We start from the raw sequence: 17,718 nt of genomic DNA on the forward strand, positions 1-17,718 counted from the left end.
TCTGAATAATCAAAAGTACACGTTGTCGCCAAGATAAAATTGTAAAATTAGAACGCGCCCGTTTCAATCTCTGCTTCAAATACGTTGTAATTATTTATAACTGTCTACGATTACCGAAATAGAACTGTAAAATATATACAGTGTATTCTACATATGTCCCAAATGCCATAGCCGATAAAAGTTCCAGAACTATCCCCACTGTCGCGGGGTATACAGTGAATTCTCGATATATGTCAACAACACGGGCCTTACCAGCGTCGTGTATCGTCAAGGAGACATGCTCGAGCCGTGTTACGTTTACACTCCTCGGCGTCCGAGGCCGCTCGAGCTTCGTGGGCCCGTAGTGGGGATAATTCCGCGTCGTTTATCATCCAGGCCTTGGCGACATATATAGAGTTCTCGGTCCTCGGTCGCCGTGGAGTGTAAGGTCGCGTGGATCAACGCATAGTATCTCCTGGCCGTGTTTTGGACAATTATCGAGTAACCACTGTACGAATCTCTTCTGATTCTAATGTCAAATTTTAACTGTCATCAAAAGTAAAATTGTAAAATTAAAATGAATCTGTTTCGATCTCAACTTGAAAGACTGCATAATTGTAAATAACTATTCTTACCAAGAATCCAAGCTATAAAAGTTCCGTCGAACGCTTCGAAAATTATAGAAACAATCGGTGCCCCAGGCAACTTAGCAGAGTGATTGATACCAGCGACTTCAACCGCGAGAATACACGACAACGGAATCTTTCTGTAGAGGTGCTACATCTCCTGGAAAATCATCCTCTGGCCTGAAAATCTCGATCATCAGTCAGCAAAGCTTACCAGCTACGAATTGTGTGCGCATAATTGACGCCGAATCGATTGCTCGCGAGGAATCGGATTCGCGATCGACGGCGCGAGGAGGATCGCGCGAACCGAGCCCCTCTATCCTCTCGGAGGAGTACAGTAAGAACCTCGATGATCGCGCACAATCGTAACCGAGTTTCGCAGAGTCTTACGTGGCCAATTTAGTTCCTGTTGCGCGCAATCGACGTACAAATTGTCGAGCCTGGAGACATCGAGATTCTTCTGTATATGACGCGTGGGGCAGGGAAACGGGAGGAGAGGGAAGGGGAAAGGGCAAGGGGGGCACTTAAAACAAACTTCCATTGGCAACATCGACAGCATTTCACGCTCTCGAATCCATGATCCGATCGCGCGAACCGATCTAAGCGACGATCTACCGTCGAGACTCGCGTACGCTTCAAGCAAAGGCGATTCCGACCGGGCAATAGCCCGGGCCGACGCTAGTCACCGACACATCCGGTCTATGTACAAGAATCTTGAACCGTGAAAATCGGTAGGACGGATATTTACAATTCGATTAGCCTGGACGACTACGTCTCCGGTTCGTATCCGTTTGCACCAGCGATGAGCAATCCCCATCTCCAAAGATTAAAAACAAAAACAAACTGTTTCATTTTTTCAGTACAGTCTTTACTCTATATATGTCCCAAAAGCTTCAAGGATAAAAGTCTCAGAACTACCCTCACTGGGGGGCTCCCCCGCGGGGTATACCCCGTGAGTGTCCTTGGAGCTCGAGTGACCTCGGTCGCTGAGGAGTGTAAACATAATGCCGATAATGGTTTTGGACATATATCGAGTAGACGTTTACACTTCTCGGTGACCGAGGCTCCTAGAGCTTCGCTGTCCTTTTCTATATAGAATAGTTTCCCCCATCCGATATATGACCCTTGCCAGTGTTGTGGACATTTATCGAGTAAGTACTGTACAGCTCCGTTTATAGTAGAAAAACTTGCCCGTACGACTCTCCCCTTTTCATTTTGGCGGCAAGCGGTTTGTCCATCGCCGATTTATACGATTAACACTTTCACTGCCCGGTTAGGTGTACCGGGACATTTTCATTTTGGTCAACGTTCTGCTCGACGAACCGGAAACTGTTCGACTCGACACTCGCGACATTCTTAATTTGTCGGATCTTGATTGAGACTTCCGAATAGGCTGCGCGGTAGTTGTTCAAAAAACTCGAACTCGTCTGGACCAATTTACAGAAACCGGGACCAGGCAAACGGTTGTTTCGCCTTCTCGGTGTCCCCCTAGTATGAGCGACGTGATACCAAAAGTGTTAAACGCGCCGACACGTTCGTTAATTCGCTTACGCAACCGGACTAAATTATTCGTTTTCACTAATAAACGACCGCCATAGTTCACCTTCCTACTCCGTTTAAACGTTCGTTCGAATATGTTTTGGCGACGAATAAATTATGTGTTTGCACGAATGTACCTGGCTCGAAGAAACAAAAATATTTGTTCACATGATTTACGGATAAATGATCGGATTATCATCATCAAATTCGCGATAATTGTCACTCGCCAGATACTTTATCAGACAACAAAGCAGCGTGTCAAATAATATGCCAAAACAGTGTATCGGGCGATAAGCGTTACAAATGACGAATGTTCAAACGTACACTTTAGTAGAAAAAGGGTTGCCGATTACCCGTGCGAACGGACAGTCCGGAGTTCCACAAGCTACAGCGTCCCTTCGTTATAATGAGGTCTCCATGTTCAGATTTGGCCATTTGTTGTTCTCCGTACGATAGTCCTCGACCCGGCCTGTGAAACTTCGGCGTATGTTCGCGTCGTTTCGAACGGGTTTGGCTCTTCTCTCGGTGAACGAGCGAGTTAGCTCCCTGCTAGGCGGTTTCGAGCCGATTTCCATTGTTGATGTGTTCGCGGGCTGATCGCGGGCTATTCTATTGCGGTTTGAGCCTTCGTACGGCGGAAACGAGGAACCCTGTTGGTAGACTCTAGGGGACGTCTGGTTTTTATCGAAGTCGATGCTGTCCACCGCGTCCGTGGACGCTGAAAAAGCGTAGGGATAAGGATGCTGGCGATCTGGCGGACAGGAGAAAGAGGACGGATGGGAAGAGTCCCAGCATCGTTGCCGTTTGAAGTCCTGGAACCGGCGTTTCGAACCTTTTCGGTCGCAGGCCAACGTTCTTCCCAGCTGCGTCAACACCGTGTGACTAGGCGACTCCTCTGTTGGAGTGGAGTCGACTTCTTGCCTGGTTCGAATCACGTCTTTGCCTCCGAACGGATCCCCGGGGCATACCTCTTGGATCGGGCTCGCGAAGATCAGTGTTCTGCAAAAGGAGAAGTTCCCTTACAAAACTAACTCGAGAAAACTCTGGAGTAACGATTGTAGCAGCGCTGATCAACTGGTTCTACAGAGAGGAAATGAGAGTGCTCACGCACGGGGTTTTAGTGTCCCCACTTTTCCTACGTCATCTTTTTAGCCTGGAACAGAACCTGCATCAACTTTTTAGCCTGGACCAGAACCTGCATCATCTTTTTAGCCTGTACTAGAACCTGCATCATCTTTTAGGCTGGATCAGAGCCTACATAGAAGAGCCTCTTCTAACATAGAAGTAGCATCCACTCTGGCATTATTTGGAATCCGCTGCTAATGATGCAGGTAAGATGGTGCTGGTTCTGGTCCAGGCTAAAAGTTGGCCTAGGGGGCAGCACTATATCGGGGACACTAAAATCCATCAGCAAGACCAACTTACCTAGTATTCTCGCGTTTAAAGCCTGCAGGGGTCTCGTCGCCCTTGGTCGCAGGCAGATTCTCCAGCAACTTCTTCCTCCTACCCGTCTCGCTGTCTAAACTCTCCCTGGACCTCGAGAATAGATCCAACCTCTCGGTTCCGTTGCTCGTCGACGGCAGCGCTGGCGTGCAGCCCTCGTGATACGAGGCACGGGCTTTGCTCCTATCTGCTTCGACCCCTTCTTCCTTGTTCGAAATATTCTGTAGCTCTTCGGCGGTGATTAGCGTGTATCTCCGGTTGTTCTGCTTCAGAATCGACTTCAGACAGAAGTAGGTCTTCGAGTTGGGCAAACCGCAAGCATCGTTCGACATAGGATTCGCTATTACCCTGCTTCGTCCAGCGGTACTCTTCGGTATGGCGCCTCTGCCGACGTCTATCGGGACTCTGGATCTAGAAGTGGCTTCGTCTAACGAGCAAAGGGAGAACCTGAACTTTCCTCTATCCACCGGAAGGTTTAATCTACCCTGGCTGAGTCCCTCTATCCTCTCGTCGGTGTCGAACTCCTCCTCCTGTTCATGCTCCAGGATGTTCCTCAAACTTTGCCCGTTCAATCGGAGGAACCTCGTCTCCGACTCTGCGAGGTCTGGCTTGCTCCTCAGATTTGGCTCGGACATGTCCCTGGGGATCACGGCGCTTGCTAGGTCTTTTCTAACGATCCCTTCTCGTAAGCTGGTACCGGGGTCTCTGGAGGAGTTGTTTTCCAGTTGCGCCTCCACCAAGTACTTCCCGCAACTTCCGCATTTACCGGGTTCTGCTTGAACGGCGTACGAGCACGGCGGAGGGTGCACATCGATCGTCGTCTCCATCAGGGGCTGCCTGCTCGCATCGTTCGCTTGGCCGTCGTCCTCTTCCCTGGAGGCTTCCTCCGCGGCCTGATTTTCAACGGACGCGTGACAAGGACAGGAACACTCGCGCGGAGGTAGATCATAGCAAGTGTCCCCGTTAGCTCCCTCGCCCACGAGGCAAGCCTGCTCCGCCCTTTGGTAGAGCAGGGCTTCGGAGTAGCTCGGGACCATTTCCGTCATGCTGGCTTCCTGGGACTCGGCGGGTCTCGAGCCAGGAACCGGGTCCATCAACAGCGCCTCGCTGTAGCTGGGCGCTAACATGTACGATCCTGGTTGACTGATTGTCTGCTGGCTCATGGAAGCGTGGATCGGCTCGCTGCCGTTCGGTGTGTCGTAGTTGATGCCGAACAGCTTCGTGATCTGCGAATTAGAATTCGTTCCGAGTCATTGGGAAGTTGACGTCGACGGAACTGGGGACACCTGTTCAAAGGCAACCAAAGCTAATCGAGTCAAGGATGATTCTACTCACCTGATAGTCCGCGTACTGGGTCTTGTACTCGATGATAACCCTCAGGGGCCAGCTGAGCAACAGAGCGCTGAGTGACCAGTAGACATAGCGATTCGTGAACCAAGGATTCCCGAGAACGGCCACCAGAGTCGTGGGATTCGGATTGTACCCAAGATCCAGGCCCTCCCGCATCTCCATGTAGTCGTCCCTCAACTCCTTGGAGCAACAACAGTTTCACCGATCAATCAATCAATCAACGGGGAATTTCTATACCGTTGACGAGAACCGTACTTGCTCTGCGAAGAATCTCGATCTGGCTTCCTCGAATTCCGTCGCCGATCTCATGTTGGAGAACGCGAACCCTTTGCTCAGGTTGATCTTCGTGATCGGCACCTTCGGGTCCAGGATCAAATCCTTGCTGATGTCTTTCACGCCGCAGTAGTCGTAGTAGTAGAAGGACGTCGCCGCGTGGGTGTTGATCCTCTCGTAGTAAACCTGAAGATGATCGGGTGGGTGTCAGAAGTGCGAACGGATCGAGGAGAGATGGGCCATTGAAGAGGACGGGTCATTTTGATAGTCTGCTAAGAGGTTCATTACGATTCTCAGAATTATTGGATACAGGTTTAGTAATGAGTATTAACTCGGACATTTACAAAGGGAGTAAGGTGGAAGCAAGCCACAATCGCGACTAATGTCCTGTGTTGGTACAGGGACGGAGTACAGTAATACCGCGATATTTGTCGAAATGTTATAGTATTGTGTGCCACTTATAGTATAGTATTGGGTACAGCTCTCTTTTGCACCGTGTTTGGTCTCATTTTAATCAGAAAAATGTCGCAAATGCGTTGGTAATAGTTTCATGAAATAATGAAAATAAAAGTTCAATTTAGAAAAATTGATAAAAAACCACGTAATTTCAAAATTTTATCTCAAAATTAAACACTGACAGTTAATTTTCTACTTGATGCCCCATACCCCTTTAGTTATAGAAAAAAATTTGTTAAATTTCATTATTTTGTCAAATAACAGTAGAAGGGAGCTATATATATATAGCTTTGGCCGTTACTGTGCGACTCACCTCCATATTATCGTGATGTTACTGTACTATAGTAGAACCTTGCTTGTTGCAACCTTGTTTACTCCGCAGAATTCTGGTTCGTTGCATACTAGCGATTCCCACCACGAGTTATGGAAGGTCTGGAACTCGTGGTGGGGATTACGGCGGTTAAGTAATATCCAGAGAAGCTTAGGGAGTGGGGAAGTACCATAACCTCGGTTTCTGCTCGCGTTCTCGGTCCAGTTTCGTGCAACTAGCGAGGTTCTACCGTGCTTCTCAAAAGTAAAAGGAGCAAAATTTACTAATTTCACCCTGTAGTTTCGGGGCGAGTAGATTGCTCGGAATTGTTCGAGAATTAGGTATTCGCGCGAAAGGAATGGTCCATCTGTCCTCGCAGCGACAGTTCGTTGAAGCTCGCGCGAAGCGTATCGACGATTTACCATCCCGCGATCTCCCATCGTCTGGATAACGAGATATGCGTTGCACGTTGCGCGCTATGCGTTACCTGCGTCGTCGTGTAATTGTCTCCGTTTCTGTACCGGGTAATTTGACGTTTCCGGCGGACGTAATGATAAGAGACAGCCTTCCACCAGATCGTCGGCTGGGCGGACTTCAGCTGCAGCAGTTTCGACAGCACGCTGTCCTGGCTCTCCGCGTGCAGCAAATCGATTCTAATCGGCGAGTGGTAGCACTCGACCAGGTAAACCAGGTACAACATTCCCATGAACGCCACCTTTCGAGAAAAATCTTCATCCTCATCCAAAAACACAGTAGCGCGTACCTAACGCTCCGAAAATGAGAAACCAGGATACCCCCTCCCAATTTCAAAAAATTGGGACCTTGGACCCCCTGTCCTGACCTTCCCTACTTAAGCGTCCACATTCGGTCCCGACTGCGGACGCTTAATTGTGCACTATAGCGTTCACTCGATATATGTCCGAAACACGGTTCCAGCCACGGACATATATCGGCCAGGAGATACCGAAAAGGTAGGACCGCAAAGGGTTGATCTTCGGCGCGTTTCGCAGATGTTCATCTCGATTTTGAAATTTTCAAGGATCAAAAAAAGAAAAGAAAAATTTTGGGGAGATTTTTTTGTGAAGAGCTTGCCTGTCGATCTGCCCGACACGAGACAGGGTCTGGCTAGCGCGTGATGTACTTACGGGAATGTATATGTAGCCATCATCGCACGGGGACACGTGTCTGGTGCTTCTAATTGGGTACCTCGAATAATTGATTACAACCTGGAACAGATTCTATTTTCGAGAAACTTTGTTTACCACCGGTCTTAATTCGACGAGCACAATCTTGATCTTAACCTCGAGCCGATAATGTTTAACGAAGCTGCCAGAAAATATCTATGGAACGCATTCGTTGCTCGATGCACAGCTTTAGACGAAACATGAATTTGCGTGAACGTGAGCTAGCGATGAAGGCTTATGGGATTGCGAAGGGTCGATTAACTGCGGGGGGAACCCGAGACAATTGTTTCGGAGAGATCGATCTCTCTCTTTCTCTCTTTCTCGTTCTCTCTGGTCCCGGCGAATGAAAATGGCTAGTACTACCGACGAATCCCGGTGATGCGGAGGAAGTGACGTACCTTGGTGACATTCGCGCATCTACACCACGTCACTGCGGCAAGGCACCCGTATATTAACACAGAAAGTACCAAGCACTTGCAGTTTGGCTCCTTCTGCAGCGCTCCGCACAGGGTCTGCGACTCCGGTCGTTGCTTAAAAAACAACACCAAACGTTCATGAAAACCACTCGCACACAATGTCCATAAAAGGTTCATGGATCAAAGGAAAGCCGAATCCTATTGCTCCATGGTTCCCGTTTTACCATTAAATTTTTACTTATACCCGCTTCGATCACAAAAATATTCAACCAAAGTTTATGAAACAATTAAGAAATATACTTTAGGGATGAAATCTTCAATTTTATGCGCTGACTAGATTTTCTTTAAGTCCGATAATTTTTTGTTGCAGATTTTGGTCCTTTTGATTCAAAAATTTTGGAATTTAATACCGAAACGATAAATCTGAAGTTCACAAATTTTTTGGCCGACCGGAACAAGCACGGTAGGATTGCAAAAACATTTGAATGGCAATATCTACTTATTGTCGGGACTGCAAGCTCCAAAATTGGTTAGGCAAGCACAACTTTACAGAAATATTTAAGCGACACACATCATGGTTGCGTACTTCTTCGTTTTCTCGGTTCATCGTTGAGCTTGTCGGTTCCGGCGGCGTTCGAATTTTCCGAAGGTTTCCTCGGTCAGATCACGAGCCTTTCCATTTCACGGTTGTTCCTTCGTTTCGTCTACTTCCCGGGCATCGGTCTCTCCACTGCGATCGTGTAATGATTCGATTACTTTCTGCGAGTGGAATTATGCATCGAGGGAACGCAGGCCTTTTGAACGCAAGCGAGGCAAAGTCGGGACGCCGTGTTTCGTATGAATTGCATCATAATGATGTGTCAAAGGAGGCAATGACATATAGGAGACGTATGGAGGCATAGGTGAGCTCTAAGAGGAGAATTAATTCACAAACATTCTTTAAAAACTAATAACTTCCTTTAAAACTTGAACCGTACGCCTCAAGTTTTTTTTTTGGGTGCTGGAAGGATTAGTTACTAGGTAAAGCGTAAACAAATTTCTTCTTAAATTTCCGTTGGTCGGAATAGCGAAGAAACAGTTTTAACTATTTTTCTTTTGAATTTAAATAAAGTTTTAATATTCGTTCTTAAATTTGCATTTCTAAGCTTGATTTAAACTCTATTCCCATGATCTCCAAGCAATTCGAAATCGCAAGAAGTATACCAGCAAAAGTATAAAAATGTCCAAGAGCTTCGAGGATCCACGGAATAGAACTTTTGTTTACCGAGTTCGCGAGTAACAGGCGACAAACAATTCCTCCGAGGGAAAACAACGTTTCGAAAAGTGTGAACTCTGTCCGACGAGACAGAAACCGTAGGATCCACGGTTGAAGATCGATGTTCACTTCGATCCACGGTAAAACGAGAATATCAACGGCGTCGGCAGCGGGTCCCTCGGGTCGTAATGGATTCGACTGTAAGTGTCCAAAAGTTCCCTCTCGAGCAGGACGAATTCGCGTTCCAACATTTTTCACGGTCCTCCAGCGTGAAGCATCGTCGTCTCCGGCTTTTTGAACTCGAAAGCTCGGCAAACACTCGCGCGAACAGCCGATTCCGAGAGCGGGATCGACGCGGGATAGGATCGCGGAACGTTCCCGTCGCGTCGGGTCGGGTCGCGTGGATCTCTTCGATCGTCACCGGTCTACGTTCTACGCGGTAATGAGGGACGGTGGGACGGCGTCGAAAAGAGCCGTCTGCGAAAAACGTCTCCGCGACGGTAACGATGTTTGCCAAGCTGTCGGCCGTTCAAAGGTTAACCATCGCGCGCCACGGCTTTGTTCGCGTGCTCGTACGCCGCGAATCATCCCCGAGGCGAGGAAATAAAATCGATCGCGAGGGGAGAACGAAGGGACGAACCGACACTGATCGTCGTCGAACCGTGTCTGCGTGCCTTTCGTCCTCCATCAGAACCTCGAGTTTGATCCACGGTACTCAAAAGCAAAAAAATCTTTACTCGATATATGTCCGAAATATCTAGAGGATAAAAGTCCCGGAACTATCCCCACCGCCGCAGGGTATATCCAATGACAATAAAATAGTAGAGAGAGCAGAATAGTATCTTCTAGGCGATATATGTCAGAAAAATCTGGAGGATAAAAGTCCCAGAACTATCCCACCGCCGCAGGGTATATCCAATGACAATAAAATAATAGAGAGAGAGCAGAATAGTATCTTCTAGGCGATATATGTCAGAAATATGTAGACGATAAAAGTTACAGAACCATCCCCACTGCCGTAGGGTATACCCAATGACAATAAAATAATAGAGAGAGCAGAATAGTATCTCCTAGGCGATATACGTCAGAAAAATCTAGAGAATAAAAGTCCCAGAACTATCCCCTCCGCCGCAGGGTATACCCAGTGACAATAAAATAGTAGAGAGAGCAGAATAGTGCCTTCTGGGCGCTATCTGTCAGAAAAATCTGGAGGATAAAAGTCCCAGAACTATCCCCACCGTCGCAGGGTATACCCAATAACAATAAAATAGTAGAGAGAGCAGAATAGTGCCTTCTAGGCGTCATATGTCAGAAAAATCTGGAGGATAAAAGTCCCAGAGCTATCCCCACCGTCGCAGGGTATACCCAGTGACAATAAAATAGTAGAGAGCAGAATAGTATCTCCTAGGCTTTATATGTCAGAAAAATCTGGGGGATAAAAGTCCCAGAGCTATCCCCACCGTCGCAGGGTATACCCAATGACAATAAAATAGTAGAGAGCAGAATAGTATCGCCTAGGCTTTATATGTCAGAAAAATCTGGAGGATAAAAGTCCCAGAAATATCCCTACCGCCGCAGGGTATACCCAGTGACAATAAAATAGTAAAGAGAGCAGAATAGTGCCTTCTAGGCGATATATGTCAGAAATATGTAGACGATAAAAGTCACAGAACTATCCCCACTATCGCGGGGTATACCCAGTGACAATAAAATAGTAGAGAGAGCAGAATAGTGCCTTCTAGGCGGTTAAATTTACAAGAGTAAGTCCCTCTTCTCAGTGCCTCGGGCTAAGTTACCTCGGTAGACAAGAATCGAGAACCGAATACAAAGAGAGGAGAGTAAGAAAGGTGTCCTGCCCGCAACCGATGAAAATTTAACCGAGCACCGCTGTAATTGCTTCGACACGTTCACGGCCACTCTGGGAAAATTGATCCACTTTCGAATAGCTTTTTTGGAACTGCTAAATGGACGGATTTGATGCATTCACGAGAAAAATTAGTAGAAACAATTGCTAACGATGATAAGATTAGACGACTTAGGGGACATGCAATTCCTAGCTTCTTGAGCTCATCGCAGGAAGCAAGCGCTTTGGCTCCTATCGCTTGCAATTGATGGAGACCACTTTGATTTTTGCATAAAAATCCGCACTCCAGAATCACGGTTTTTCAAAATAATAACTCTCTTTGTTCCAAGTTCTACTGGAACTGGTGGTTTCTAATGAAGAAGAGTGTACTCAAAGTTCCTGTTCCTTCAGAGTCTCCAAGGTTGCGGAACAGAATGGTAGAAATCGCGTTAAACTGTTCCAGGACGAGGATTGTTCTCGCTTTTTCCAAGGTATTTTGAAAAACTATCGCGTGCCGCAGAACACGGGGGTCAAACGTAAAAGCGATGTTCAATGAAAATTTACGTGATATCGTTTCGCGGAGGCACCCAAGACGAGATTCTTCAACAGAATATAGTTTTCTTGTTTCTCGAGCGAACAATAAATATCGACGTTCGGAACACTTCACCGCAGTATACACGTTTCGTCCTGGTGAACATGTGACTTGCGTGATTATGTCTTGGACGAACCGTTTAGACAGGCCCTCGGGGACAACAAAGGAAAGCAGAGATGCACAGTTAGCTCGAATTAGCTCGGGTGCAGCGAATTTTTGCAGGATGTCGTGAGGACACGTTGCAGGCAGTTGTGCGGAGGAGAATCATAGTCTTCGGAACACAAAAATCCTAACTTCAAACGCTCGACGCACTGGCGGAGTCAACTCGGGGGAGAACGTGGACAGTTTTCTAGTGGATCGCGAAGGTTTCAGGAAAGGGGAGGAGGAGATTCGTCGGGGGTGAAAAGGGTTTCGTAGGGTGATCCGAAAGGATTAAATCGCGAACGCACCGTCGCTCGCGCGAGCGTCCCCCGCGTCCTGACGCACCCCTCTCGCCGTACTTTCGGGTGGATCCACCCCGTAGCTACCCCACGGGCTAACTGGCACCGTCGATACACCGTACTCGCGGACGCGGCATCTCTACTGACGTCCACGAGCGACGGCGACGGCGACGACGACGCCGGCGTCGCGTCGGCGCCCTCCCCACTTTCGATTCCCGCGGCTGCGCCCGTTTCCGCGTTCCTGCGTCCTCGAGTGGACCGCCTTTGTCTTCGTTCCCCATTCACCGACCACCCCATGGGGCCAGGACGAGCCACGTTCCCGACGTTTCGTCGTACGCTCGGCAAAAAAAATACAGCATAGTGCTCACGTAAATTCAGGGACTCACAGGACGACACACACTTTTGGAAAAATCGATTTTCGGAAAACCCCGTTTCCCGAAAGCTATCGTAAAAGTATTGTGTAGACAGCCGAATTCAATCCGACCAAAGTTCGCAGAGATATAATAAACAACAAAGAGATACGCTATCAAAAGGCTGCGCGCCTTTCCTTTTTTTTTGTCGGTCATTCATTGTATTGTTCCCAAGCTTGTTTATCCGTAAACGTATATTACAAAAAGTACCTCGAGTTCCACGAATTTTCAAGCTGGCCTTCATTCATATTTTATTTCAATTATTCGGATGAACACAGTGTAACAATTTCTTCTGAAATTATTATTCGAAAAGAAAATTCCCAAGTTTCTTTTTGATACAGATGAGCCAACAAATTGATAGGCTTTCGGTAAAGGTTACTTCCTCATTTTTTTCAGTCTCGCGTTTACGCTTAATTCTCGAGGCTGCGTCGGAGGGCAAAATTGTAAGATATTTACGTTGTGCTTGCAAGGTTCGAAACCTGAATTACACCATACAAGGGTTTCAAATTGAAGGGTTTGTAAACTGTGTTGAAGAGGGTGGTTGCATTCACGCTCGGGATAATTACTCGATCACGGTACGGCAACCACTGTTTATCAAAATAATTAAAGGGGCGTCGCGAGGTGGGAACTACAGACCAGTTAACGATCACAATTACCGTCCCCGGAAGCGTTGCCACCCCCGTTCGCTGGAATTTAGAAGCTGCTCAGAGTAATTTTCATTAGACGACGACGGGGTAGCCCGTTTCCGCTTTGTTATCCAAGGAAAAATCTGCTCGGGGAAAATGGAGTCCCGGAATGGCCGTGGCAAAACTTTTGCGTACGCTGCTTTCAACCGCCTACCAGTGTCTTACTTTTATCTATTAACACAACGCTACCGACTTCAATTTGCAAAATTTGTTACAGTTAAATTATGTACGCCGCTTTAGTAAGGAGTTATTAACGAAAAATCTAACGCCATATTGTAGTGAAATTATGAACGAAAAAAACTATTATTTGATTTATCCGATTTCGACGTAAACCACATAAACTGCTGAATATAATCTGCTATCTGGAATATTTCCACGATAATCGATTCGCGTAATAAATGTTCTGTGAATTTATGCCAGAGCCACAAATGTGTACAGAACACATTGCTCCTTTCACCAGATTGCCAATAAACAATAAATTGCGAACGTTTTCCGTCTCATCGGTCTTCGAAAATAACGGCGAGCAGAAATTGAAACAGGATTTTGCATTTATAGAATTAATTTGTACAACGTATGATTATCGTATAATTATTATTATATTAATGTCTACCGAAGAGTCAATGGCCACGGCTCGATCCGAGAAGCTCTCGACAGCGATTCGATCAGATCAATTATCGGACATTGTTTTTCCAATGTTACCAATCGCAAATTCGTTATCGAGAGCAAATTGGAAACGGTCGAGATACGAGAAAATCGATCCGCCACCGGGATAATGGCGGACGATAACGATCGCGTAGCGATTTCCGTTTTCACGCAGACGGCGGAGATCCAGTCGGATCGATAACGATTAAGCAGCCCGTATCGGAAAGTGATTTACGTTCGCGTCGGGAGGTGAATTCTAGCTTCTACGTTTTGTGCATTTAACTGAAAAAATAGAACTGCGCGTAATGCCTACACACCTATACAAGAAGACACATTACGAATAACACAGGGTCTACAGGTGAGAGAAAATTTAAGGGACGGTTTCCCGTGAGAATATAAAACAAAATTGAAGAATAAAAAATTCGCGATTTCGACTTCGTCTTCGAGTTATTGTCAATTAAAAATTCGCCTAAAATGCGGCAACCCGGCCAACATTGGTGCCTGTTGTGTACGTCACACAGGCGCGCGACTTTGTGACGTAAGCACCTCTGTTGGTCGGGTTGCCGCAATTTAGGCGAATTTTTAATTGTTAACCCTTTGCACTCGCGTGCCCCCTCCAAGGGGAAATTGTGAGTCTAGAATGGATGGCTCCGAGTGCAAAGGGTTAATAACTGAAAAATGAACCCTAAAAATTCCCTACAAGTTAAGTATTAATAATTTTTGTCAGAATTGGTTTAGTGTTCCTATACTTTTTGGATCCACTGCAGGCTTGGAAGGGTTGAGGATAACAAGGATAATCTTGATTCCCCTTGTCGAATACGGGTCTGTGTTGATCAAGCGTGGCTCTTCGGACCCTAAATAAACATCTCAGCAATTTTCTTTATCCCTTGCTTTCTTTCTGTTGCTCAAACAATACACCCGTTCGGGCTGAGTCTGATTTATGATCTTGACATTGGTATGCTACTTGCTCAGACGGCGCCTGAACGTTTCTCTTCGCAATACAGAATCCGGTTGGCGCCACACCAGTCCAACAACCGGGTGGCTTCGATTCGAATGTCAAACAAAGCGAGGATTGCTTAAACAGTTTACAAGCTTGAGTAAATTCTGGATAGAATATCGGGGATCGAGTGCATCGCTAGCCACCGTGTGCTCGATGAAATCGATCCTTGCTAGCTAGAAAGCTTTTAATAGTCCTGACAAACGGTCAGAATTTTGCATTACTTTGCAAAAAGAACAGAAATGTAATCATATTTAATTTTTATCATCAAGCACGTATGTCTAGAGAAATAAACTTATTGAATAGTTCCCTGCAAACTCATCTGCACAATCTCAATAAATTAAAACAATTTTTATTTTGCATAAAGATCCGCAGTCTATTAATTTATAATTTCACTCCAATATTACACGATGTTTTCGGTTTGGTGGTACAGTCGGAAAGGAGGGTGTGATTTTATATGTGGAACTGTTTTGGAGAAAATCGATTTTGAAAATTCGTTTAGCTCGCGTGAGTTAGTATTAACAAGTAGAACAGGCAGGTCATGGACAGACGTGCCAGCCACGACATGCCATAGCACGCGTATCTACTTGTCGAATTTTCTCGAAAACGGAGTCTGGAACTGCGGATCCTTACGCAAAATAAAAATCGTCTTCGTTAATTCCAACAAACGATAAAAAAGGTGAAAATTTCTTTCTTTAATAAAAATGTCCCGACTCGCCCTATATGCAAGTCACAGGACAAGTTACATGTTAACTGTACATACTCGATGTACGTCCAAAACACGGGACCAGTCAGGGACATGTATCGGCCAGGAGATAAATGAGAGTGCATGAGCCCTCACGGGGCATAGCCCCGGCAGTGGGGACAGTTCTGGGACTTTTAAGGAATTTGGGACATATACAGAGTGAACTGTATTTTTCTCAGTTCGTTCTCCTTTTTTATGATAACCACTTGAAATCAATGAATAAACAAACAATGGCACTTTCTTGGATTGTTCCACCGATATTTCCGGTGTCCGAGCTGGCCAACATCGTTGGCCACTTTCGAACATGCTCGTTTCGCGGGCGCTTTCGCGACACCCTCTATTTGTATTGTGCCCGCGTCGGATAAAGGCACGTTTCGGCGCCGTCTCGTCGGCTATCTATTGATTGCAATTTGAGATGATGGCAGCCAGGCGGGCGCGCGTGTATCTCAAAGCCTGGCGTTTTGTGTCGGTGTTACGCGCGCTTAAAGGCGCGATGTCCTTTCTGGAAAGGTACGGGGGCGCATGGCCGAGCATCGTACTATAAACCACGTAACGCGTGCCCTTAAATAATGTGACGAGATCGATCGCCGCGGCACGAATCGAAGACGCTCGCGAGCCACGCGAGAACAACACGGTTCTGGCTCTTTTTCAACGGCGAACGAAAAATATCGCCCCCGTCGAACCCTGAAGAACAGCAACGACGGAAACGCGGACAGTCAGGGAAAAACGAGCGGGAATAATAAAACTGGGGTTTTAAGTAAGAGGAAAATACGGTGGAAGAGGTAGCATCGTTAATAAATGAGAGGCTGAGGCAGCTAAAGTGAACCGGGGAGGAAGATAAAAGAAGACGCCGTCGTAAAATGAACGGCCGGCCAAGTAACAAAGGGAAGATTTATTAAAAATATAATATCAGGCTGCCGCCCCGGTGCTCTCTCTCTCGAATCGCTGCTCGAAAATGGGATGACTAACAGGAGCCGGGAAAAGTAATAGCGATGTTAAGGAATAAATGTGGCGACGAGGGGTTTCGAGTCGTTGTTAATCTCGATCGCGATAAAACATGCGAGAATTTAGTGCGGGATAATTATGTGTAATGCTGTAAATGCGACTGCGGAGCCAGCCCTTAAATAACGAGCACGTTGTGGTGGCGCGAACTTTAATGTCCAGGGTATCCTTGAAAGTCGGAGAACTAGGTCTTCAGGCGCCGTTTATCCGCCGTAAGAAACACACCCTCCTGGGAGGGTGTCTGAACGGGGGAAAACAGGATCAGACGCTGTTGGTCTAAGCGCTGGCTGCTCTGACACGGTTTCACATGGGACCGCGCTGCAACCCACGCTACTCTAAACGATGATAAATTCGAAAGTATTTTCAGGAAGCTTCTCCGTTCGTTTTTGCAATAACTAGACTGCGTATTGCAGAGCAAGACTGATGTCCGAATCAATTACAGGAAATTCACACCGAGGAATCATCAAAAAATGGGGGTTTTTCGCACCATTTAGTTCGCATGAATTTAGCTCCAATTTTTGTGACAAAGGGTGGTTTGTGTCGAGACATGCACCGTTGCAAAGTTTCTATTTTTCCACATTGTTCACGGTTCCCGACATGTATCCCAAAAAATGTTGTACTTCCTGGAAAAAGGTGATTCCCGAGGCCATTTGCAGTGACTTTTTCCTTTGCGAAAGTATTCTCCGCGGTTTTGTTAACGAGTTATTAACGAAAAACACGGACCAATCAGAGCGCGGCTACAGCGGATAGATTCCGGCTCCTCCAATGACAACGCCACGCTCAGTTGGACCTCTCGCCGAGCCGGAATCCGTCCGCTGTAGCCGCGATCTGATTGGTCCATGTTTTCCGTTAATAACCCCTTGGCAAAGTCACTACAAATCAGGAATCACCACTTTAAAAGGAAGTACAATATTTTTGGAACACCCTGTATAAGTCATGATCTAATACGCATATGTACCGTATACGTTCAGTATATTCGCAAATTATGTTGTCGGTCACCCGCGTTAAACATTGTACTCCTTCAAATTGCACCTACTGAATAAAAAAATATCCGCAGCCTAGTGATTACAGTACAGTGACCTCGGGCATACATCAAGATCGAAAGTTCAAGACGTTCGGTCCGATTTTAGCGAAGTCATTCCTTTTTAACTCTCCGACGGCGGAGCCTGGATCTATTTTGATCCAGAATACGGGAATTCAGCTGCTCAGTTTCTGAAGAAGCATACCTCCAAAATGTATTAAAAACAATTGACAAATAAAACAGTGAATAAACAATGTCAATTATACAGTCGTAAGAATGATCCCCCGCACGAAAAAAGCCTGCGAACACTTTTGTCCGCTACTGTACTGTCCGCGTCTCACGAGATGAGACCCGTGACGTCACAGGGGCAAGGGGGCGGAGTTCCGGCGACACTACCGAAGTGGTAGTGGTAATGTTCTCGGCGAATAGCGAGAATGCGTGTGACCCAGTTGTGTGTGCCCGACTAATCAGGCGATTTCTTTGCGAATTCCTTTCGCATTCTTCCCAAG

General features: G+C 46.6%; 1 protein-coding gene across 4 annotated transcripts; it reads right to left on the minus strand.

Moving 5' to 3' along the window:
- Positions 1–989: 989 nt before the first annotated feature.
- On the minus strand, positions 990–11,841 carry LOC143362737 (uncharacterized). 4 transcript variants are annotated; one of them, XM_076803145.1, is made up of 9 exons: positions 11,716–11,841; positions 8,163–8,306; positions 7,559–7,690; positions 7,122–7,202; positions 6,464–6,691; positions 5,193–5,396; positions 4,923–5,117; positions 3,570–4,813; positions 990–3,143 (listed from the first exon to the last, which is right to left on the minus strand). In XM_076803145.1, exons 2-9 carry the CDS (start codon positions 8,181–8,183, stop codon positions 2,546–2,548), a joined length of 2,703 nt encoding a protein of 900 aa, XP_076659260.1. In that variant the 5' UTR covers positions 8,184–8,306; positions 11,716–11,841; the 3' UTR covers positions 990–2,545. The 4 variants fall into 4 exon arrangements, with proteins under 4 accessions (XP_076659260.1, XP_076659259.1, XP_076659261.1 ...); XM_076803144.1 differs by having other exon boundaries at positions 7,122–7,214; XM_076803146.1 differs by lacking the exon at positions 7,122–7,202.
- Positions 11,842–17,718: the final 5,877 nt, after the last annotated feature.

This window comes from Halictus rubicundus, chromosome 18 (genome assembly GCF_050948215.1).
Source record: "Halictus rubicundus isolate RS-2024b chromosome 18, iyHalRubi1_principal, whole genome shotgun sequence".
NCBI lineage: Eukaryota > Metazoa > Arthropoda > Insecta > Hymenoptera > Halictidae > Halictus > Halictus rubicundus.